The 26,424-nt window shown below is 44.2% G+C and overlaps 1 protein-coding gene across 2 annotated transcripts in view; it reads left to right on the top strand.

The window, feature by feature from the left end:
* Positions 1-4,596: 4,596 nt before the first annotated feature.
* Positions 4,597-26,424, top strand: part of znrf3 (zinc and ring finger 3) — a 75,311-nt gene continuing 53,483 nt past the window's right edge. Inside the window, exon 1 of one of the 2 annotated variants that reach the window (XM_060066010.1) lies at positions 4,597-5,162. In XM_060066010.1, coding sequence (XP_059921993.1) covers positions 4,935-5,162 — 228 coding nt within the window. In that variant the 5' untranslated portion in view covers positions 4,597-4,934. The remainder of the gene's footprint in view (positions 5,163-26,424) is intronic. The other variant, XM_060066009.1, reaches the window with a different exon arrangement.

Below are 26,424 nucleotides of genomic sequence, written 5' to 3'. Positions count from 1 at the left end.
ACATCGTTAAGCTGCCACATACACTGATACTTCATTTCCTTGTGAGGGCTTATATTTTGAATAAATATACAGAAACTTGTTCACTGCGTGTCTCCTATTTGTTATGTCATGCTTGAGCCATGCGGTCATAACAACTTTTATTCAATAAACTTTCTGTCGATCCATCCAACCCTTTAATTTACTAATCTTTGCAAATGTACTGTAGTCTCTGTACACATCTGAGGAGGGAGGACTGGTTTATTAATTAAAATGAGTAACGGAAAGAGAGAAAAGATAAGAGGGGGGGGGGGGGGGGTCAATAAGAGAGAAGGGACAGTGGCGTAGAGAAGGGTTGTGAATGATGTGATTATGAATGAGAAATGGTCTCAAAGAAAGTTTCAACAAAGGATTATGAAGTTAAAAACATAGTGACTGACCAAGTAAAGGAGGGAAGAGTGGAAGGTTGTAATGGCATTCTCACATGCACATACAATTGAATTGTGCGCACACAGACACCTTGAACATACAAGTGCCTCATTTCAAAAGCTTCAGTCTACCCCCTTCTTTGCCCTCTCTTTCCTAAACCTTTTTCTCTCTCTCACACACATATATGAATGTCAAAGTGAACTCTGACCCTTAAGCCAGAGAGCTGAGAATAACCTGTCCACCCCCCGATAGTGACGTGACCTCAAAGCTACGTCCTAATAATTCACATTTCTTCTCTTGGCTTTCCTCTAGTTTTTATGCACAAACGGTTTTACCTGATAGTGGGGTGCCCCTGAAGACTTTTAGTGTATGACAGCTAGTGAATATAACGGCTGTATCAACAAAAGCTTAAGACTTAGGGGGATGGTCTCTTGGTTTGTGATCATGTCGTTTTTTAGTACTGATGGTGAAGACCAATTTCACCATCAGTGAATAGATCTGGGGGATATAACGCGATAGAATCTAATTCAATTTCAGAGGAGTCTGGTATTTACAAGTTCTTCAAAGCTGAGCATTTTATTTGTGAAATCTATAACCACAGCAATTCTGCAAAATGTATTTATATAGCCACAACCAAAAGGCATCTACACTATATGTCAAAGACAATAGATGATTAACCAATACATGACAAAGTAATTCAACCCACCTTCCACTGTGTGAATAAATGCAGTTATATGAGTTTATAAAAGTAGCATTCTCTGAGTTCCAGAAGCCAGCTCTATGTGTGTGTGTGTGTGTGTGTGTGTGTGTGTGTGTGTGTGTGTGTGTGTGTGTGTGTGTGTGTGTGTGTGTGTGTGTGTGTGTGTGTGTGTGTGTGTGCACGGGTGTGGGTGTTTGTGTTTGTGTGTTTGTCATCACAAGAATAGAAGGGGGGGCCCTAATTACTCTATGTAATAATATGCTCCACTGATTAATGTAAACGTCTCCTCACTTCATTAAAACCCAGTGTCAGGACTATGCAATAATGAAACAATTCACCTGGACTCCCGAGGTGCTGGTACGAAGAGCTGCGTATTGACCGCAGGCTGACTACAGGGGAGTGGTAGTACCTACATCAGTTGAAGACAGAATACACGCAAAGACACATACATGTAAGAGTTAGGCCTACTTAAGATAGATAGTTATGATAGAAACATAGATGGATAGACAGGTAATTATGTAGGAGATAGTTAGGTATATAGATAGATGGATAGATAGGTAGGTAGGCATAAAGGTAATTATGCAGGAAGATATTTATATAGATAGATGGATAGATAGATAAACCCGCACAATAGACGTAGAAACACATGCTGAGACCTTTCAATCAATTATAATGCAGTGTAGGTATCGGGTTTTTGATGTTTTTCAGACAGGAGTTGACCATGTTTTCTTATTTTATAGAACTCCTAGGAAAAAAATAACGCCCAGAATGCTAATCATCATCAAAGGCCAAATCACAACGCCCAATACTCAGATGGCATGCAGTGACCCAAACACACAGCAGAGGGCGTGCTGACTTAAAGAGCTCATTAGCCTGTAGAATCGACTGCCCAATAGTATACTCTGTTCATTGTTTTAAAAAGCATACATATTCCTTTGTTTAGAACTTAGCTTAATTTCAAAATAAACCGAAGTACATTTGACTAAATACCTTTGATAACTAACTTATTCGATGTGCGGACTGATTTGAAGCAGGTGAGTTAATAGCTGAGTTGAAAGGTAAGTTACCTCACCCTGGTGCCACCCTTCAAGCAACTTCATATCTTCTGGAATATGTACACACACAGGCGTGTGTGTGTGTGTGTGTGTGTGTGTGTGTGTGTGTGTGTGTGTGTGTGTGTGTGTGTGTGTGTGTGTGTGTGTGTGTGTGTGTGTGTGTCTGTGTCTGTGTCTGTCCAGTGTATATCCAGTGTGTGTGTGTGTGTGTGTGTGTGTGTGTGTGTGTGTGTGTGTGTGTGTGTGTGTGTGTGTGTGCGTGTCATTTCAGACTGATGTTCATGTGGTCCTGATTATGATTGAATAATGGATGACATCACTCTGTTGTGATCTGTAATCTCTGTCGTACTCAAGGAGCACAAACATGTCACAAACATGTCGTACTCAAGGAGCACAGTTTGTTCTCCTCAACTCAAAATGTTGTCAACCCTTCTGAGTCCGACCACACGTTGACCAGCCTTCTTCAGACGCCCGCTGCCTTCTGGACCTGAAGGCCTCCAGTTGGTTTTAATAAGCATGGGCCAAATGTAATCAATCATCTGTATCATTTATGATAAGAACACCAACGTGTTATCATTCAAAAGTCAACTTAAAACCTTGAACCAGAACCACCTACAACATTTGACAAATCATCCTCCTCCATCTTCCACTCTCTCCCGCTCTCTTAATGTGTTGCCTATTGTTGTGGTGTTGTATATTTTTTCCCTTTTGTTTGAGTTTCTGTACTGTCTGTATGTATTCCTTTCTTATTTGTAAAGCGTCTTTGAGTATTTAGAAAAGCGCTATAAAAAACTGACCAATTATTATGATTATTATTATTAACCAGTCCTAACAGCTCTAACACCAGTCCATTGGAACACACTAACTATCTGATGGAGCACTACTTGTAAACATTTTAAGGTTGTTTTTTAAGTTTGTAAACCTTTTTAAGTAAGGAATAACCATCTCTGTAGCCTGGGTCAGGCAGCAAGGTAATGTTTAGAGCTACAGGCCCGACATGGATCTGCTTCAGAATGTTTGATCATTAAAGGTCTGTGTATTTTATTAATGCAGGTTTATTTTCTAAAGCTATATGTCATTGTTCTTCTCTGAGGCCCGTGGAATGAGGGGGGGGGGGGGGGGGGGACGCCTTGTATCAAACTGGTGCAGTAGTGTGTTGGGCAATTTCCCTGGGAAACAAAAGTATTGTATCATAACCACTGTAGAGCTAGACACACTTCTGTGTACTTCATGCTACACTGTCGCAGAACACACAACGTTAGACAATATACCACATCCCCGGTACGGCGTGAACTCTGCCAGCCATGTTGTGTCGTCTAAAGGATTGTTTTTTTTCTGTTCACTTTAACAGACTGCACTGTCTTATTGAGACACTACCAGGCCCTGAGTGTTAAGACAAGAGATACTGTGGACATCTCAGTCTGCAGAACCAGAGACATAGCTGGGTCTCGCCTGCATGGTACAAACATGACATCTCCTTTGTTTTCTGCCCAAGAGCTGCATCCACAATCAGCTCCTTTCATTGGCTGTGTAGCCCCACCATGCTGGGTTGGTTTGAGAGTCTGTTCATGATATACCATGGAGCCTGATCAAATGCTGCAGCTTCAATTCTGTAATACTGCTAAAGAATGTAAGTAGACAATGTTCAAAGTAAGACAATGTTGTTATTATTATGAAGTGTATAAAATATGTTTTATTTCAGTCATAATTAAAAACTCTCAGCCTATAACATGGCACGCCAAGTATTTCTGAATCTGGCCACTTTGAAGATGACAGTTTGTTGTTAGTCCTTCTGTTTATAACCATAGCCCTCACTTACTTACTTGATTAGAAATAACTCTCTATACATCTATCTGCTAATCATGTATAAAACGGTCAAAACCCCATCATTTGTAGACACAGGTTTGTGTAGCACTATTGTTGTCCTCTGATTTTAATCTTTTTAAACTTTGATGTTTTCTGATAATTTGTGCACCAGGTTGTAACCTTGAAGTAAACACACACACACACACACACACACACACACACACACACACACACACACACACACACACACACACACACACACACACACACACACACACACACACACACACACACACACTTATTTATTTGTATGTATATATATATATATTATATATACATACTGTTTATATATACATACTGTTTATATATATCTGAGGAACGAGCGGAGAGGGCAATGTTTATGTTAAGGTGGCACAAGAAATGACAACTGCGTGGAAGTCTGGGTGTGTTTGCGAGCTTGTGTGCATAAAGACATGAGGTCACCGATATTGAGATCACTCGATATAAACGTAATAACCCGCGATAAGAGTGAAAGGTTGAGACAAAATGGCATTGGTGTGTGGTGAACCTGTCCTGAGGCACCCGGACGTCCTTAACCGAGTGCTCCCTTCAGTGGGGGGAGGCAGAGGAGAGGGTCAGAGGGACTGGTGGATGGGAAGAACCCTTTGGGAGAGGGAAAAACAATCACGTGTTTGGAGATCAAAGGAGATCTGCTTTGTAGGGTGGGGGTGAGAAAGAGAGGAGAGTTAGAGAAAGAGGGAGGGAGGGAGGGAGGGAGAGAGAGTGTAATTGACGAGGCTGCAGTGGTGAATAAACGCGCTCCGGTCTCGCTGCAGCTTTTATTGCACAATTCCGGGTCCGCTGCGTTTCGTTCGCCTTTTCGACCGTTCCGAACAGACTCGATTCCTTCGATCCATCCGATCAGCCTTGGAAACTATGTTCCGATCGGCGCAGATCCAGCCGGCAAGATGATGCTGTTCCCTCTGCGCCTGGCCCTGGACCCCGACTCGGTGGTCCTGGTGATCTTCGTGGTCTCCACGTCACTCGGCTCCGTGGTCGCTAAGGACACCGCGTTTGTGGAGGTGGTTCTGTTCGAGTCGAGTCCCAATGGAGATTACACCACGTACACGACCGGGTTGCAAGGACGCTTCTCCAAAGCTGGGGCCACTATCAGCGCGGAGGGGGAGATAGTCCAAGTATGTAAAATATCATATATATATATATATATATATATATATATATATATATATATATATATATATATATATGTGTGTGTGTGTGTGTGTGTGTGTGTGTGTGTGTGTGTGTGTGTGTGTGTGTGTGTGTGTGTGTGTGTGTGTGTGTGTATACATAGATATATGTGTTTATATATGTGTATGTGTGTGTGTATAACGAGCACATTGTCTCCTCTGAATGACAAGCACCTCGCTACGTAGAGCAGCACCTCATGGAATAACCCCCCCATTCCCCCTTAGCAAAACTTTTTTCTTCAAAAGGGGCTGTGTGTGTGTGTGTGTGTGTGTGTGTGTGTGTGTGTGTGTGTGTGTGTGTGTGTGTGTGTGTGTGTGTGTGTGTGTGTGTGTGTGTGTGTGTGTGTGTGTGTGTGTGTGTGTGTGTGTGTGGGGTCACAAGATGGCTTCTATCTTGTGGAATTCATTCCCAGGAAACATCTCATCGCAGGGTAAGGGTTGTGTGCCGCCCGCTGCTGTGGTTCGGGGTTGTTTCGCACTAACGCGTCTCCTACCCGGGAATCATTCCATGGAAAGTAGAAGCACAACAAGGCTTGATCTTAAAGTGTTTAAACTTATCGCAACGTGCTCCAACATCAGGCGTATTGTATCGTGTATATATATAGTTGGTATGTAGTTGAATGAGGTCGACTGGTTGTTTTGCAATTCACTTTATTTTTATTTGAATGGACTGATTCAACGGTTGCTTTATTTAGGAGAAGCGTGGATCAACACTTATATTCTTCGATCGCGTAGATTTGGAGCTTCTGACGTAACAGCCAATCCATGCACCACGCGCTGCAGCTATTGGCTAACACACGCACACGCACGCACGCACACACACACACACACACACACACACACACACACACACACACACACACACACACACACACACACACACACACACACACACACACACACACACACAGTTGTGTGATGACTACCACACCAGTACATGGTCGTCCCTATACTCCCAGTCGGCATCATGTTTGTATCTGTCCTGTGAGACTGAGACACTGTAATGCCTTGCTTATACAGAACAGGCTTGTTTATAAACGTTCACAACACATTACTAGTGATCAAATGGAACCAAAGGAGTAGATCTACATCCAATATGATCCCTAACACAAATGTCTTTCTGTGTTTACTGCATATTTCCCTTTATTTTAAATGGAGAGAGAAGCAGAGAATATTCCCTAAGTCTTGACTAAATGAAGGGCTTGTGAGTGGAAGTGTGTGTTCTCGCTCTGTGTGTAGACGCTGAATATCTCTGAGAGAATGAAAGTAATTTGTGGTATTCAGAAGGGGGATGTGGAGCACACAGTAAAGTGGCCCTGGTTTATACATAGCGATGGTCGTTTGACGGCACACTAACCAGACAGAAATGTCGGACTTCAGCTTTACATCGAAACCACATCTATTTAGGTCTGCTTCCTTCGCTGACATCGCTCTGACCAGGGAGATGCAGCTTCTATTTGGTCCAGCCGTAATGAGGGTCCATTTGTCAAGCCCAACACACCAGCAATAGTTTCTCCTCTTTGTTTTACTCAAGATTTATAAATGTGAAAACAAGAAGGAATGACAACTTTATGTCTTCAAAAAGTGTAATTTAAAACCAAACACTTTTTCCTTCAATTCATTTTCTCCCTTGAGCCTTTGTAAAACTATGGAGCAGTAGCCTGGAGCCTGGTTGGGAAGGAGTTGGAATAATATAGCATTTTTGAGTTGCATCAAACTCTTTCCTCCCACAATGCCACTGCCCTTCCTGTTCCTTTCTATGTTGTATTCTGAGGCTGGGCCTTCGCTGGCCACCAGCACATCTAGCTGTATCTCACATTGAAGCTCTGCCAACAGATGCATCCATATAAATGTGTGTGTGTGTGTGTGTGTGTGTGTGTGTGTGTGTGTGTGTGTGTGTGTGTGTGTGTGTGTGTGTGTGTGTGTGTAACCCATCCATGTTGACATTTAATATTCTCAGTTACATATCATGCGTAAATAATACAATTGTAATGGTGTGATCCAGATGCCTCGGACACCAGCCTTCCGAGTTGCACTTGTGGTGTAATTTCCGGTGCACATATAGCATTCCCGTTCGTCTTTGTGATTGTGTCATGAAATTGGCTAGTCGTTGTTTATTTTTAGCTACATTAGCCACTTTAGCAATCCAGCTAAAAAACAAACAATACAACTTAACATTGTATTGCACGCACAGCCAGACCGTGCAATGCATAAATTGGTGACCGGTATAAAGTAGCAACGTAATCAAGTGTGTAAGAGGATTTAAAATCAACATTAAAATGACCACCATGGTACAAATACAAGAATATAAATCTCTTTACGGGCGCAGCCATTTTTGTTGAGAGCTTCAATACTGAACTCGGTATACTCTCAGAATTCCGAGGGGGCCCGACCAAAAGGGGGCGTGCCTCTGTGAAATGCCGCAAGAATGCTGGGAGATTTCCCCACTTGCAACTCGGAAGGCTGGTGTTTGGGGGAGGGGGGGGGGGGGGGGTTGTTGGCAGGGTTCCTGAGTAAGGTGGTAACCGCCATCACCGCTCTGCTTTTCCAGCTCTCCTCTGCTAATTCCCTAAAGCTAACAGCGCCTCGGCTCGGCCCAGAGTGCACAGAAATTGGCCAAAATATATACATTAAGTAAATTTGCCTCTGGTTTAGGAGCGGGAATTTGGATGTGAGTGACATGCCAAACCCTTGCCATGCCAACGCCTTCCTCATTGATCTAATTTGACTTTGTAATAGCAAAGCAATCAGTGTCTCCTTAGAGCAACTTGTTACTGGAAGAAATTAACCAGGGGCTAAAGGTGACACACCGGGCACCCCTTCCAGTCGACCACTTTGGGTGCCAAGTATCTAACCATGTGTTTTAATGGTGTCCATGCTTACTAATTGGTCAATGTAACTGGTCCTGGTAAAGTGGCATATATTCCCAACGTGCACATACACAACCCAAACCACAGTGCATTGTTTGTCGGAAAACTCGTTTCAGTTTTAGTTGATTATCTCACGACAGGAAATGTCTTTAACAGTAGTGTACTTTACAGCAACGCAAACAATGCCTAACATAAAGAAAGTCAACAGTATCAGCGTCTGGCCTCAGTGATATTACTGATGGACTTATGCTTTCAAGCTTTCATGCCTCTGATGGGGATGGTGAGAGCGAGGGTAGGAAGTGGTTTAGTGATCCCAGGCCAACATTGATGAGCCTAAATGTGAGAGGGCCTACCTAGGAGCTGACAGAGGACTACCTAGGAGCTGTAGTACAGTGAGAGGGCCTACCTAGGAGCTGACAGAGGAACTACCTAGGAGCTGTAGTACAGTGAGAGGGCCTACCTAGGAGCTGACAGAGGGCCTACCTAGGAGCTGTAGTACAGTGAGAGGGCCTACCTAGGAGCAGTAGTACAGTGAGAGGGCCTACCTGGGAGCTGTAGTACAGTGAGAGGGCCTACCTAGGAGCTGTAGTACAGTGAGAGGGCCTACCCAGGAGCTGACAGAGGGCCTACCTAGGAGCTGACAGAGGGCCTACCTAGGAGCTGTAGTACAGTGAGAGGGCGTACCTAGGAGCTGACAGAGGGCCTACCTAGGAGCTGTAGTACAGTGAGAGGGCCTACCTAGGAGCTGACAGAGGGCCTACCTAGGAGCTGTAGTACAGTGAGAGGGCCTACCTAGGAGCTGTAGTACAGTGAGAGGGCCTACCTAGGAGCTGACAGAGGGCCTACCTAGGAGCTGTAGTACAGTGAGAGGGCCTACCTGGGAGCTGTAGTACAGTGAGAGGGCCTACCTGGGAGCTGTAGTACAGTGAGAGGGCCTACCTGGGAGCTGTAGTACAGTGAGAGGGCCTACCTGGGAGCTGTTGTACAGTGAGAGGGCCTACCTAGGAGCTGACAGAGGGCCTACCTAGGAGCTGACAGAGGGCCTACCTAGGAGCTGGCAGCATTTGTGTCCGCTGGATTTAGACTATAATGAGAGCTTTAGTCGCTCAGGGATTCATCTTTCTCGCCACAGGCAGGAAACCCCAAGCGGCCGTAACGGTCCAGACGGACTGTACAGGGAGCCACTCCCAGCGCCACAGCAACAGTAGCCGTACACAAAAACGCTGGTTTAAAAGGTTAAAAGTGTGCTCGCCTACTTTTTTTCCATTTATTGGCTGTATTTTTAAACGCTATCGTCTCCTCACCGCAAACCGCTTGACTTTCAAGTTCCAGCCAAAATAATTTGAGGCTGCCTTTCTCTCCCCCCATTTTGGAATAGAACAGACTGCAGGACTGCTTTTCTCTTCTGTCGCTCCTCTCTCTCTCTCCCTCCTCTCTATCCCTCCCCCACTGTCTGCTTCATTCAGACAGACAGCATTTGTCACGCATCCTTTAGCACATGTGAATTGACTTCAAGGAAAAACGGCTGCTTTTCCTCCTGCTCATCGAGCACATACCGATGGACTCCATCAATGACATGCTAATGAACTAGCTACTCTCTCTCTCTCTGTGTGTGTGTGTGTGTGTGTGTGTGTGTGTGTGTGTGTGTGTGTGTGTGTGTGTGTGTGTGTGTGTGTGTGTGTGTGTGTGTGTGTGTGTGTGTGTGTGTGTGTGTCTCTGTCTCTGTCTCTGTCTCTCTCTCAATGTGTCTCTCTCTCTGTGTGTCTCTCTCTCTCTGTGTGTCTCTCTCTCTCTCTGTGTCTCTCCCTCTCTCTGTGTCTCTCCCTCTCTCTGTGTCTCTCCCTCTCTCTGTGTCTCTCCCTCTCTCTGTGTCTCTCCCTCTCCGTTTGTCTCACTCTCTGTATCTCCTTTGGTCTCGCTATCCTTTACCTTTGGGTCTGATGGCACTCAGGCTCCGGGAGAAGTGCAGGTCTCAACTGAGGCCCCGTCCACACTGTGCCGAAACAGGCGAAAACTATCCGGTTTCGTTTTAGGCCCCGTTTACACGAGGACGCTTGCGGGTAAAAACGACAAAATATTTTATCAGAAGTGCCTTTCGTTTTAGACGGTGACGGCGTTTTGGGGGCTTAAAAACGCAAAAATCTGAAACCACCCTCCAGAGTGGAATACTTGAATACGCTCCGCTGTAGCGTTTCCGTCTAGTACACTGCCAGGACGCAAAACTCTGCTCAGATCTGCTTACGTCGCGTACACGTTTTTTTCTGTAAGATTCTGTAAAAGTCAAACTGCAGCCTATACCATAGGTCGAAAACTCTTGAAATTTGTGATACTGCACCCAAAGGCGGTGCTATTGTAAAAAATCATGAATTAGGTTTATTAATCCTCACCAGATTGACGTGGACTCAAAATTCTTTCAGAATATTAATCTCTAGAATCAGACACATTTATAAAACCCGGGTCTTATGCCCTAAAAATGTATACTCTTCCCACAATTTCATTTTAAAGCTAAACATGATAAAAAAAAGATTCAAAGGCTACAAAAATAATCAAAAATTCACCAAAATCGCCACATAAAATCTTTAGACCAAGTCTCACAAAAATCATCGGACAGAATTTATTTTACTTAATTCCATTTGAGAAATATTGGCCAATAAAGTTGGAAGTTAGCCCAAAAAAAATATGAACTAGCCTTATTTCTCCTTACGAGATTGACCTGGACTCAAAAAAATTTCATCATTTTAATCTCTATAATCAGATGCATCTTTTTCACCCTGGTCTTCTGCTCTAAAAATGTTTAATTTTCACACAATTTACACAACCTATTTTGCCTATCTGACCATTTTGTTATTGTATAACTATCATACGGCTATCATTAGGTGGATACCATTAACAGTGCACATTTTCAGATCTGTACTATTTTAAGAAAGCCCTTCATTCTCTCGTGAAATGTGTGCTTGGAGTTTTCTTGATGTTGTGTGCTTATAAATCGTCATTTTCACGATGTGAATGAGACTTCATGCTGTCAGGCATGTCAGTGGCTCGACAGGTTAATGCCGTGTACTGGTGGTCCTTAGTTTGAGAGTGCGAATCCTGATTCGAGCATTAAGAACATGCTGAACATGACATTCTGTCATTGCTACTCATTTAAGAAACACAACATTGAACAGCACCTGAAAGTCATCAGGCAATCAACATTCCGGCATCAAGAGACATTTTGACCATGTGAATGAGGCTGCAGTTCAGGGGGCGTATTCCCAAAGCATTTTATCTTACCGCTAGGAGTGCTCCTAACTCGCGCTAAAACCTTTGACGTAGGAGTTTTTTGCTTGAAAGTTATTCACAAAGCCGCTGAGACCTACTCTTACTAAGGATGAATCACTAAGAATGAACTAAGAGTGACGCGCCATTGCTATGGATTACGTGCACGAGTTTAGAAACGGTCAGTTCGGTGATTGGTTGTTCAGACGAGCCAACTAAATCACCGAAAAACAAGGAAATAGCCTAGGCTAGAAATGAATTCCTATTAAGTAGTTATAGTGCAGTTAGCAGAATACACGCATGATGACAATTTTGTGCAGACCACGATAATGACGTTGTAGCCTGCACGTTCAAGATAGAGAGAAAGCAAACAATAAAAATACGTAAAATTTAAAAGAAAATAAATGTTATGAACTACACAAGTGTTGACTGACTTGTGCCAAGGTGTTTACCTAAAATGGGTTTTCAAAGTGATCCCTAAATGCCAGTCCACTCGGTTCCACACGGCCAAATTCATTGTCATGGTGATCGCCATCATCATCATCATCATCATCATCATCATCATCGTCTGGCTGTGGAATGTTCCTCCGCTTGCAGAGGTTGTGTAGAATGGCACATACAGTGATTACTGTGCTTGCCCTCTCTGGGGTGAGGCGTATTTCGCCGTGGAGGACATGAAACCGACGTTTCATCTGCCCAATTCCTCTCTCCACAACATTTCGTGTATGTTTTTGTGCTCTAGCATATATGGAGGAAATCAGTAAACAATAATAAATATGGATTCAACAAATAAAAGGCGTCAAAGAGCCAATACGATGTGTTTTAGATTCAGATTCAGATTCAGATTCTTTATTGTCCTTGTTTAACAGAGTTAATCAACGAAATTAAGTTTAGAGCATCACCACTGGCATAGTATATAAATATAAATATATTAATAAATAAAAAAATAAAAATAAAAAAAGATAAATAGATAAGTAAATAAATAAATAACAATAATAACTTGAATAAGAATGCAGCCAAGTCCAGTCCATAGTTGTGATGTGTGAGAGTGAGGGGGGTTGGGGGGCTGCAGTCCTGCAATAGATGGAAAATAGTGTTATATGAGTTATATGACCGAGGGGGTGGGGTGGGGGGTGCGGGGGGCAGGTTGTTCGTTCAGCAGTCTGACAGCCTTTGGATAGAGGCTATTGGTCAATCTGCTGGACCTGGAGCGGATGGAACGGTATCTCCGTCCGGAGGGCAGTCGCTGGAAGAGATGGTGCGCTGGGTGGACCTGGTCCTTTAGGATGTTGTTCACCCGGCGTAGGACTAAGCGTAATCTGCGTAATAACTTACATGTTATACTTTAACTGTGCTCCCGGTTGTGGATTGAGGTAGGGTGTCTAGAGCCACGTCTTGCATGGATAGTCACTGTCACCCAGCAAGTGACACCCAACTGGTACATCTCAAAAAGCTGCCTCAGACCGCTCACCATTAAAATGCGCGAATCATGGGTAGCTGAAGCTCCAGGCCACTTTGCAACAACATCCAGTAGGCTATGTTAAAATTTGCATCAAAAACAACCTGCGTGTTGATGGAATGCATTTTCTTCCTATTGACGAACACGTCCTCGTCTTTTGATGCCGCAATTATTTTTATGTGCGTCCCGTCAATATCACCGACCACACCGGGCATACCTGCAATTGCCATGAAGTTGGCTTTGATCCTGTGTAATTGTTGAATATCCAAAGGAAAGTTTATGGCACGGCTGACTGATGGTTGCGATATTTTTAAATTGTCGGCATTGCAAAGTTGCATTTCCCCTGTTGCTAAATAACGTAGTGTGGCCAAACATTTTATTTCGGGACTAATCGGATTATTCCTGTTAGTCTGGGATGTTATTGCATCGCGCACTAACTCCACAACAAGTTTAATACCCTAACATTTCGTCTCGCAGGCATTTTACGATTCTTTGTGATTAGGTCTTACTGAGTTAGGAGTCCTCTTGAGGACTTTTAAGCTCTCCTTGACTTAGGTGCTACTTTTAGGCCTAAAATACTTTGTGAATTGCTCTTAGTGAAAAAAGTTAGGAGTCCTAAATTTAAGAGTGACACGCTCATTATTTTTAGGAGTTCCTAAATTCGCCAGTTAGGACCTACTTTTAGCCCTAAGATCCTTTGTGAATACGGTACCAGGTTTATAAGTGGAACATCTTTCCTTAAATATGACAATTATATGTTATATATCTTCCATTAGTGTGTTCTTGACTTTTATTTTTGCTCGGTCCCCGTTAAACAACGCTTGCGGTTATATTTATGTTTTAGTTTTCGCGGCGCAGATAAGAGAAGAAGGAAGAATCTATGCATGCGCTCAGACATGGCGGTGTTGTGTGATAGTGTATCACAGCACCACCTAGCCGCCTGATATCCATACCCAATCGAATTCCACACATTTTTGCTTCACCGTATGCACGCAGATTTCTTCCCGAAAACGCTTGTCTAAACGCGGAATAAAATGTGAAGACACAACGCCACTTTTGCGTCTTCTGTTCAGAGCGTCATCATGTAACCGTAGCCTTATGCGGTTCAGGAATATCTCCGTAAAGTCGGAGTCATTGCGAAACCTACGATGGACTATTAGGGCCACACGTGAAGAATTTTTATTTTTTTGCCGTGACGAGATTAAAATCGACACGTCGACTTTAATGTCAACGTCAACATGTCGACATTAAACTCGAAATGTCGAGAATAAAGTTGAAATGTCACGTCGACTTTAATCTCGACGTGTCGACTTTAAACTCTAAATGTCGAGAATAAAGTTGAAACATCTTATATAGGCCTACTTTAATCTCGACGTGTCCATTTTCCGTTCCTCTGTCAGCACGCAGACGCTCCGGGCATCCTCCCAAGCGTGCAGCGGATGACACGAAGTAGTCGGCAATAACCCTGGGGTCATTGTTTGTGGTGTAGGCCTCCATCCAAACAATATAGCGACTAAAACCGTCAATGCAACCACTGATGGCAATGCCGCACTACTACAGCGGACGACTACTTCATGTCATCCGCTACACGCTTGGGAGGATGCCCTGCATGCTGACAGAGGAACGGAAAATGGACACGTCGAGATTAAAGTCGATATGATGTTTCAACTTTATTCTCGACATTTCGAGTTTAAAGTCGACATTTCGAGTTTAAAGACGACATGTCGAGATTAAAGACGACACGTCGAGATTAAAGTCGACGTGACATTTCAACTTTATTCTCGAGTTTAATTTCTTCACGTGTGGCCCTAATAGAAACCACATCGAGCTGGAGAAACGCTGTAGTAAATATTCAAGGCGCTGGTTCTCCACAGAAAAAGGCGGAGCGCATCAACCCTGCGCGCATACAGCCAGCCTGTATACAAACATTCAGTCACGAAGAGATTCAACCTTTTTAATTAAGCAGAAATACATTTTAATGTAGCCTACAGTTAGTAATTAAATTCATCACGGGGCTTTATTTAAAGCTACAAAAAGAATACAAATAAAATAATGAATAAAAAATTCAACGCAACTCTGACGTCCCCCAGCTGGTGGGGGGCTAATGACATCATCGTTTGCGTTTCAGGCGTCCACATGTATCCTAACACGAAACCGCATAGGTCTGGATAGATTTGAAACCACCTCCGAGGGTGGTTTCAGAAATGTGCGGTTTCGGTCACCGGATTCGCCGGCTCCGTCTAGGCGGTCAGCCGAAACGCACAAGACGTATGTCTTGTCCACACGGTGGACGGGGTCTGAGCTGCACGTCTAAGGAGGCTGAGTGGCTCCTTCTGAGCCACTCAGAAGGAGATTAGCAGTCAAATCTGTTCTTTCTTTCTTTCTTTCTTTCTTTCTTTCTTTCTTTCTTTCTTTCTTTCTTTCTTTCTTCGTTTTACTTCTCTGTTTCCATCTCTGTCTTCCTAGCATCCAGCTCATAATTTCCTTGGTCTCTTAGCATTTTGTCAGGGCTTATATGATGAAGTTCTTGTATTATCTTGGTGACATTTGATTAATATGTTAATAATGGCCCTGGCTATGTCTTTCTTCTTTCCTATGTGATGCCCTGCACACATATACCAATGTTGTATGCAACACCTGCAACGAAGAGATGCTGGCCTGATAAAGATGCCATGTTTTAACGGGAACGAGTAGGCTTTTATCAGAAATGCCTCCTTTGGTAAGAAGTCAATACATTTCACCTGGATCAGGTGAAGTTTTTGTTCTATATTGTGAAAGTCCCCCAGTGTATCTGGCTTTGTCCAAATAGGATGAAAAGCAACCCCCCCTTCCTCCTCCTCCCTGCAACCACGGACACACAGAGCCTGAAGACAAAGAGCAGCGGTACGGAGGGTTATGAAACGCCAGCGCCGGGCCTTTGTTGTTCTACAGGAATGTGCTGAGTAAACGCCACCACGGTACATGTTTTGCCAGTTCAGGTTTTGACTTCCCGTTGGCTTAGAAGACGATAGGATGGGAGCTTAGATCCTCTCCTCTCCCCCTTCTCCCTCCTCTCCCCTCTTCTCCCCATCCCTCCTTTCCTTCTCTCCCTCCTTGGACCATTGGGTATTTTCCTTCTCCTCTTTGTGTCCTGACCTAAATATGAACATATGCAAAAACCTAAATCAGGAGAAATACATGTGCAACACACACAGACACACAGACACACAGACCCACTGACACACAGACACAGACAGAGAGAGAGAGAGAGGGATGAGTCATTTCATCCACTTTGCAGGTTCAATTGACGTTATTTTATGTACCTCAATAAGTAATTATCACAAATGTTTGTCAAATGTAAGCGGACGTTACAGTACTCAATTCAATTCAATTCAATTTTATTTGTATAGCCCTTAATCACCATTACAGTCTCAAAGGGCTTAACAGGCCAAATATTTGCGACACCCCCCTTTACCCATGCCCCCACACGGGCAAGAAAAAACTCCCTTGAATCAGCAAGGAAGAAATCTTGAGAAGAAACGCAGTGTAGGGGATCCCTTCTTCCAGGGATGGTCAGGAGTGCAATGGGTGCCACAATTGGCATACAGGTAAATACATGTACAGGTAAATACATGTACATCATATTTAAAAAGGTGATGGGGTTCTGGCCGGTTATCCATGAGGAGAGTCCAGGCATCCAGTCCAGCACCCGCAGCACGCTACAACTGACAGAATAGTGAATTAGAACGGAAAAGTACATAGTGGGAATGTATAATGTAATAAGAAAAGCACAAGCAAACAGAGTAGTCTTCACTACGCATCTGTTGTTTTCACACTCCAAATGCAAGATTGTAGAGGTGCGTTTTGAGCTTCCCTTTGAATAGCTCCACAGAGTCAGCTTCCCTGATCGCTGATGGCAGCCTATTCCATAAAAAGGGGGCTCGATAGGCAAACGCTCTCTGTCCAGCCAATTTCTTTTTAACCTTCGGCAATGAAAGAAGGCCGGCTCCCGAAGACCGGAGAGACCGAGAAGGACTATAAGGAATGATCAGGTCCTTCAGGTACAATGGAGATAGTCCATGCAAGGCTTTATAGGTTAGCAATAGCACCTTAAAGTCTGATCTGAAAGTTATTGGTAGCCAATGTAAAGAGGCGAGAATAGGTGTAATATGATCAAACTTTCTCGTTCTGGTCAGCAATCTAGCTGCCGCATTGTGTACCAGCTGTAGACTCTTTGTAGTAGAGTTCGGTAATCCCGAGAACAGTGCATTGCAATAGTCCAGTCTTGACGAGACAAACGCATGAATCAGTGTCTCTGCATCCACTACAGATAACATTGATCTGATTCTTGCAATGTTTCTCAAATGGAAAAAGGCAATTCTAGTTATACTTCTTATATGCTGATCAAAGCATAGTTGAGGGTCAAACAAGACACCAAGATTTCTGACGGATGCACTCTGTGGGATGGCGAAGCCATCCAACCACAGAGAGACATCCTCAAACTTTTCCCGGTCCCGCTTCGAGCCGATAATCATCAGCTCTGTCTTCCCAGTATTAAGCTGTAGGAAGTTTTGTGACATCCAGCCCTTCACAGCAGCCAAACAGGACTCAACCTTTTGAATCTGGGCAGAATCCCCGGAATCTACAGGAATGTAGAGCTGGGTGTCATCCGCATAGCAATGGAAACTAATTCCGAAGCCGCGGATAACGTCACCGAGGGGAAGCATATAAATTGCAAAAAGCAATGGACCAAGAACCGACCCTTGTGGTACGCCAAAGCGCAATTTACAATGCTTCGATTCTGCACCCTCATGAAGCACAAATTGGGTTCTATCTGTGAGGTACGATTCGAGCCAACCAAGAGCCGTACCCCCGATACCAACATAGTGTTCAAGACGGTGAAGAAGAGTGCTATGGTCAATCGTATCAAACGCAGCGCTCAGATCCAACATCACAAGCATTGTGCTTGTATTTTTATCCAAAGCAAGAAGGATGTCATTTACAACTCTTGTAATAGCAGTTTCAGTTGAGTGGAAATTCCTGAACCCCGACTGGAAAGGTTCGAAGAGATTATTCCTCGTCAAATAGTCAACAATTTGCTTTGCTACAATCCTTTCCTGTACCTTAGACAAGAAGGGCAGATTCGATATAGGCCGATAGTTCCTGACTAATTCAGGATCTAGGCCAGGCTTTTTGAGTAGCGGTTTTAACACCGCAGCCTTGAAATTGGAAGGAACAATTCCTGTTGAAAACGAAAGATTCATAAGCAAGAGGATAACAGGCCCCACCGTTGGAACAAGTTCCTTAAGAACCCTAGAAGGGAGCGGATCCAACATACAAGTTGTTGGCTTTGAGGCCTTTATCACCCTTTCAAGTTCCACCAAGGAAATCGCCTTAAACTCCAAAAGAGTTGCGTCAGAGTTCACCATCCTACTTGGCAGAACCCCATCCTGCCCCACAGGATGTGTAGGATTAGCCGCCCGGTAAGCATCAATTTCCTCTCTAATTGATTGAATCTTATTCTCAAAGAAATCCATGAATTCACCTGCCAAGATCGAGGAGCCTACGGTCCGATTCTGTTTCTGAGTGAGACTCCTCACCGTGTCAAAAAGAAATTTAGGATTATTTCTATTCAAATTAATGATACTAGAAAAGTAGGCGTTCCTGGCGATAGTCAGCGCACCCTTATAGGTGATCAGACTATTATGCCATGCAAGATGAAAGACCTCAAGTTTAGTCGAGCGCCATTTGCGTTCAAGGATCCTATACTCCTATTTATCATCAAATCTCTGGTTCTTATGGTCACTTTATTGGCTCTGTGCCCTCAGTCAGCCATTCTCTGATGCATCACATTAACTCTGACCCTGCGTTCACACCAAAAGATGCAAAAAGTTGCCGCGCAGCACGATCCCATTCAAAGTGAATGTAGAGACGCGTTGCTGCTTTGCTGCCACAGCACTTGCTGCCGAGAAAACCGGCAGCAAAATTTGATTTGCGGCGCGGCAAAATCTGATTTGCAGCACGCCCGTGCCCGCTGCCGGGCACGGGCGGCGGGCGCGTTCACGTATTTTACGGCGTGCCAAATGCTGCTCGAGTTGAAATATTTCAACTTTTCGGCAGCAAACGCGTGATGACAGCCAATCAGCGTTCAACAGCGTTGCCACTGAGGCGTTGCCACTGAGTGACATGCCGTAACAGCCAATCAGTGTTCCTCCCTTGGAGTGACCTAGAGTTCACTACCGTTACATTTATTTAGTAACTCGAAAAAACCCACAAATCAGCATTTTGTAGTGTAGTTGTGTTTACAGTTAAACTAAACTATGAGTATGCTAAAGGGATAGAATAAGAACCCCAAACAAAACCCAGTTGGGTAGCAGGCAGCACCAGCCTTCCAGGCTCCGAATGGTCTCATGAACCCATAAACGCGTCAAAACCTTTGCTGCGCCGCAAAACCTTTGCTGCGCCGCAAGAATTTTGCTGCGCAGCAAAACTTGATTTGCTGCGCCGCAAAACTTCGGCGACAACGCGTTCGGGCAGCAAATGCATCTTTTGGTGTGAACGCAGGGTGACAGGGACTCTGTCATCACCACCACCCTGCAATTTGGTTTTGTTTCTTTGTTTCCTGCTTAAAGGATTCCCAAATACCGGGCCAGGGGTCATCTTCAGTGGGGCCAGATGGGGACATATCAGACTCCACGATGGAGCCCATACACTCCCTTATGTTTATCACCACCTGCCCCCCCGCTTTAGTCCCCCTGTCATCCCCAACCCCTCCCCCCTCCACATCCCCTCCCCACCACGAGGGGCCACTTTGTAGGGATAGTGGTCCAGTACTGAGACAACGCAATTAGTCTCTCTCTCTCTCTCTCTCTCTCTCTCTCTCTCTCTATCACTGCGTCAAATATTTTTAGCCAGATCTTAATTGGGATGTCTAGTTTGATATTTCTTTTTCTGGCCTCTCTCTCTCTCTCTCTCTCTCTCTCTCTCTCTCTCTCTCTCTCGCTCAATTCAATTCATGAGAAATATACATTTGCATTGCCAAAGCAGGTGAACAATAAAATAAACAGTGTTATAAAATAAAAAGTAAAAAGGTAAGGTATATATTATAATAATAAGTATAAACCGTTAAACAAAATATCTCTGCATATCAAATGTTATACTATAAAAGTACTTTGTGCGATATTATAAGAATTACAAAAATTACAGTATCTCTTATAAACAGATAAATTAAAGATACACTCTAAATACACAGTATTTACCTTACGGAGGATTAATGCAATTATTATGTGAAGAGTGAGTCCAGGGGGATGAGTCTATGGGGAGTTTGAGGTCCTTCCCTCATCACAGCAGGTGACGAATCTTGCTGCTGCGTTCACACATTGTTGTGGCAGTTGGTGAGCATCTGGAGTGTCTTTGAAGTCCTTGCATGCCTTTGTAATCCTTGGGAATTGTGTATTCCTGATGTCTTCGTATGACTGGCAGGAAGTCAGGAAGTGCAGTTCTGTCTCTAGTTGGTTGTGTGTGCAGTGGGAGCAGTCTGTCTTCCCTTGGGAGCCAGGTCTGTCTGTGGCATCCCTTCTCGATGGCCAGGCTGTGTTCGCTGAGTCTGTATCTGGTCAATGATTTCCTCAGTTTTGGGTCGGTCAGGGTGGTCAGGTATTCTGCCACGTTGTAGTCTCTGTTAAGGGACAAATAGCATGCCAATTTATTGTGGTTTTTGGTGGACTCTTTCTGATGTGCCAAATATTTCTCCATTTGTTTTCTTAGAATTTAGTTTTGCCTGATGTGTTGGTTGTTGTGTGTTGGACAGATTCCCAGGACAAGCTGGCTAAGGGGACATTTTTCTCGGTGTAACTCTCTGTGGGTAAGAGCCTTGTTGTGTGAGTGTGTTGCTGTCGCTTTCCTTAAGGTGGTTATACAATTTTAGGGCTCTCTTCTGAATTTTAATAACGATTGGATATTGTCCTAATTCAGCTCAGCAGGCATTATTTGTTGTCTTTCTTTGGAATTTTTGTATTACTTTGCATAATTCTGCATGAAGAGTTTCAATTTGATGTTTGTCCCATTTTACAAATCTTGGTTGGTGAGTGGGCCCCAGACTTCACAGTCGTAGAGCGCAATGGGCTCTATCACTGCGTCAAATATTTTAATATTTGACGCATCTTAATTGGGATGTCTAGTTTGATATTTCTTTGTATGGCCTCTCTCTCTCTCTCTCTCTCTCTCTCTATCTCTATCTCTCTCTCTCTCATGATGCACGATGCTCTCTCAGCTCGATGGGAGACCGGCTCTGAAGGACACCAGGTGAGGAGGTGGCGGAGATCCGGTCAACTATGAGGGGCGTTGTAATGCTAAGTTCTTGGTGCTAACATCAAAGGCTGTGTGAGTTTGGGGAAGGGGCCGGGCTCGCTGGTGAAAGAACAGAGAGGGAAGGAGAAGGAGGGGGAGGGAGAGTGCAGATCGGGCCCTTCAAAGGACTCTGAGTAATTCTGCCCTGATATGCTGCACAGCCAAACTGAATGATGATGTAATTTAGCCTTTGGGCTAAAACTACTCCTGTGCAAATAAAGGTGGAGGTGTCCCCTTGCTTGAACTGAGGGAGGGAGGGAAAGTGTGTGTGTGTGTGTGTGTGTGTGTGTGTGTGTGTGTGTGTGTGTGTGTGTGTGTGTGTGTGTGTGTGTGTGTGTGTGTGTGTGTGTGTGTGTGTGTGTGTGTGTGTGTATGCGTGTGCGTGTGTGTGTGTGTGTGTTTGAACTGAACATGATGCTTAAAGGCTGAAGGAGTTTACTTTCTATCCACGGTTGCATTCAGTGCCCGAGGTCTCGTGCAAACCCTTACCTGGTCCCCCGAACCAGACCCTAACCCGTCCAGACTCAGAATGGCACCAGAGTACACAACAGGAGGAACAGACTTGAGTCTTGTATTTTTGAGTTTATCCAGGGCCTTGTGTGTTTACTGTACTTTTCAGACAATAGCGCGGCCGGCGGCTTTTCTGAAAAGCCACCACGGTCTTGATCTGATGACCCACTGACAGGTCCCTGGACGGTGGAGGACGGCCCAATGTAGGAAAGGACCTGGCTGCCATTGTTGGTGTGGCTTCAGAAGGCTGTTCACACGCCTCAGACCCTGATCCGCTTGGTCCTCCTCCTCTTTGATGTGGACCAGGACATAAACAGCTGGCCTTTTATTTATTTGGGGTTCACAGGGAGGTCAGCCTTTAACACTGCAGCTCTGTGTGGCAGTTGAGAGTCGAGGCCCACAGTCTTTCTGTTTCTTGTGTTGTCGGATGTTCATGGTTGTAAGAACAGAGCTCCCTTTCTCTAGTGAGAGACTATCGTCCGCAAGGCCCGTCAAGTGAGTCAACATTCTCCAACATTCAGACGGGGAGCAAATTCAATGCTTGTTAGGCAGTTATCCTTTTCTCTGGTTCCAGGTATTAATATAGGCTTCTGTCCCATGACACACATTTAGTTTTTGTTTTTAGATTGTGTGATCACTTCTGTTGTCAGAACACCGTCATTGAGATGAGGCAGCCACCAGAGAACATAGATCCATCCGTGCTAGAACCATGTAGACCTTTCACAAACTGAGGTTTGTGTCTACGTGACTTCCCTGCGATGTCTGAAGATGTTCTGACTGACGTTCTGACTTCCAACGAGTCTGACTGGGTCTGACATCATTCAGAACTGCCCCTTTCTACGTTTTGATTAATAGTAGCGGCTATAAAACAATGAGAAGTTTTAATGGCCATCTGTGAATCACACTTCCTGCAGTCCTTTGATAATGAGTCTTCTGTTATGGTTGTTTTCTAAATGACTCCCAGGGCAGGGAGCTCAATAGTATTTGGACACAACGTGGGATGCAATCATTTATGAATTTGAGAGCTTCTGTGGTCATACCATCTTGTAATAACTTAGGCATGCTTGAGCAACGGTTTATTCCGTTGTCTAGTGTAGGGGTCTGTGTGTGTGAGAGAGAGTGCCTTTGTAGTAGGTTCTCCTCTACTTCATTTCTCAGCATCCTCCAGGGATCTGACCAGAGCAGAACCAGAGCAGACGCATGTTGGGAAAAACTTCCAAGATTAACTTTCTGAGAGGGTTGGATCCAGCATTAAGGGCGTCGATTGCCCTCTCATGCTCTTCTTCTCTATGGTCTTAAGGGCCGCAACATGTGTCATTTTGCTATCACCATGGTGAATATGACTCTTATTTAAAGACACTGCAGTGAAGCCCAAAGCTGTGTCTTGCCAGCTGGCATCTTGCAGCAGAGAGAACAAAAACAAGCCCATTTCTCTGTAAACCAAATCTCTGGCAAGACACTTTTTTTTCTTGCTAATTGAAAACCCTTTCTTTTATGTAAACACATTTGGTTTAGTTTTGTTTTCATTACAGTACTAGCATGTGTCTAACTACCAGTGTTCAGCTTCAACGTGCCTATATGGTGCAGGCCGTGTCAGGGCCCATCTGCATCTCGGGACGGCTCCGGGCTAGAGGCTGGCTGAGCTCCTGGGGCCGTATTCACAAAGCATTTTATCTTACCGCTAGGAGTACTCCTAACTCGCGCTAAAACATTTTACGTAGGAGTTTTTTCTTAAAAGTTATTCACAAAGCCGCTGAGACCTACTCTTACTAAGGATAAATCACAAAGAGTGAACTAAGAGTGACGCGCCGTTGCTATGGATTACGTCAATTCTCGTGCACGAGTTTAGAAGCTGTCAGTTCGGTGATTGGTTGTTCAGACGAGCCCACTGAATCACCGAAAAACAAGGAAATAGCCCAGGCTAGAAATGAATTCCTATTAAGTAGTTATAGTGCAGTTAGCAGAATACACGCATGATGACAATTTTGTGCAGACCACGATAATGACGTTGTAGCCTGCAGGTTCAAGAGAGAGAGAAAGCAAACAATAAAAATACGTAAAAGAAAATAAATGTTACGAACTACCCAAGTGTTGACTGATTTGTGCCATGGTGTTTACCTAAAATGTGTTTTCAAAGTGATCCCTAAATGCCTGTCCACTCGGTTCCACACGGCCAAATTCCTTGTAATGTTGATCGCCGCCATCATCATCATCATCATCATCATCATCATCATCATCATCATCGTCGTCTGGCTGTGGAATGTTCCTCCGCTTGCAGAGGTTGTGTAGAATGGCACATACAGTGATTACTGTGCTTGCCCTCTCTGGGGTGAGGCGTATTTCGCCGTGGAGGACATGAAACCGACGTTTCATCTGCCCAATTCCTCTCCACAACATTTCGTGTATGTTTGTGTGCTCGCAAAGAGCCAATACGATGTGTTTTACGCATAGGACTAAGCGTAATCTGCGTAATCACTTACATTTAACTGTGCACCCGGTTGTGGATTGAGGTAGGGTGTCTAGAGCCACGTCTTGCATGGATAGTCACTGTCACCCAGCAAGTGACACCCAACTGGTACATCTCAAAAAGCTGCCTCAGACCGCTCACCATTAAAATGCGCGAATCATGGGTAGCTGAAGATCCAGGCCACTTTGCAACAACATCCAGTAGGCTATGTTAAAATTTGCATCAAAAACAACCTGCGTGTTGATGGAATGCACTTTCTTCCTATTGACGAACACGTCCTCGTCTTTTGATGGCGCAATTATTTTTATTTTTTATAAGTTATATATATATTTTTTATTACTTTATAACTTTATAACATTTTATTTCGGGACTAATCGGATTATTCCTGTTAGTCGGGGATGTTATTGCATCGCGCATTAACTCCACAATAAATTGAATACCCTAACATTTCGTCTCACAGGCATTTTGTAAGATTCTTTGTGAATAGGTCTTACTGAGTTAGGAGTCCTCTTGAGGACTTTTAAGCTCTCCTAGACTTAGGTGCTACTTTTAGTCCTAAAATACTTTGTGAATTGCTCTTAGTGAAAAAAGTTAGGAGTCCTAAATTTAAGAGTGACACGCCCATTATTTTTAGGAGTTACTCCTAAATTCGCCAGTTAGGACCTACTTTTAGCCCTAAGATCCTTTGTGAATACGGCCCCTGATGTATACATTGATCATAATTATTGTTTTGCAGTAACTGGAGAAACAATCACCTAGGCAACGTCAAACCCTAGAAATGCAGTTAGTGTGCGGGTTTCCAACTTATCGTTGTGGCAAAAGGGGAAATTCTGCTTTAACTTATTACAGAAGAGAAGCCATGATCCTTCACTAGACTGTATTGGTAACTCGGGAATATAAAGCTTACATTGGCAACAGTGTTTTTCCTCTCAGCCGTTTGAGACGACATGCGATGGATTGAGGACATATCAGAATGCTCATTGTATTATTAATATTATTTTGAGTTTCTCCTTCCTGGTACTAAACAGGAGAAGAGATGAGGGGGGGGGGGGGACCACACAGGCTGGGTGGATGCTGGCTGTAATAATTACAGACAAGGTGGGCCAATGACAGGAGAGCAATAAACTGACCTCACTTTGTTCAGCACATCCTCCTCAAAACTGGAGCAACTGCACTTCGCACGGCGCTGCTGCCGTAGGAAAGTGGACCGGTTTCTACGGCTCTCTAAGTAGCCTGCTTAGCGCGGCCACCTTCTCAATTTTGTATCAACTCAAAGTGACACTGATGACACTCCTAAAGGCTTTTAAGCATGGCCAATGACATCCCCAAGTGTCCCCCATATGCACCCCCAGTTGGCCGCTGTGCCGGGCCTAGCCCTGGAGATGCCTCTTTAACTAAGAGGATATCCGGCCGCCTGGTATTTGAAGAGCCTATGGATTCCCGAGCGCACTGTTGGAATTGGCTGCTCTCTGATGACATTTAGCAGAGGGGACAACTGTTGGATGACAGAGCTCTGCAGCCTGGCAGCCAGTGCAGCCTCCTGGTCAACACAGGATCACAGCAGCATGGCACCGTTTCCTTAGCTTTTTGGTTTAGTAAGTAAAGGGGGGCGTTTGCTCAAAAAAGGTTGAGGACAACTGGTTTAGTTGTTAAAATTTCCATTTTTACTTTGTTGTAGAGAATTTCCTATAGTTGTAGGGGTTTAAAATTTCCTTTCTTAGCACATTTGGATAAGGTTACATTTTCAGCTGTTAACAAAGTTGGGTACAATATCTTGCCTCCAATGGACACACACACACAGGGCCCTGTTTTAACGGTCTGAAACTCAAGTGAGAAGCGCAAAACGGAATTAGCTTTGTGGGTGGGGCTTTGCCGCTGTTGCTATTATACCGGCGGATAAATCACTCCTGCGCCCGATGCAAATCTAAAAAGGGTTGCCTGTGGTTTTATTTCATTGCGTGAAATAAACCAATGAGAGTGCCATCTCCCATCCCCTTTAAAGGGTAACTATGCAACTTTGTGTTTGGGTAAATTTACTTTAATATAACAGGTTAAGAGTCATTGTGATGGTTCGATAACACTTATGGGTCGATTGGTCGCTGTTCTGACTCCCCTTAGCACATCTTGGCGGAGTAAGGGAATATGCAAGTTTCTGCCAGCGACCCGCCACCCACTCTCGCTGGAGTCTTGGGTCTCGCGATGTAACAAATTGCTTTACGGCACTACAGACCCACAAACGCAGAACCTGCTCGATATAAACACAAGTAGCAAAGGGATTGTTGCATTCATCATGGATCAGCCGACTAAAAAGAGACA

Source organism: Gadus macrocephalus, chromosome 11 (genome assembly GCF_031168955.1).
Source record: "Gadus macrocephalus chromosome 11, ASM3116895v1".
In the NCBI taxonomy this organism is placed as follows: domain Eukaryota; kingdom Metazoa; phylum Chordata; class Actinopteri; order Gadiformes; family Gadidae; genus Gadus; species Gadus macrocephalus.
Note: the sequence above shows the minus strand (reverse complement) of the source record. Positions and strands in the feature narration are given on the sequence as shown.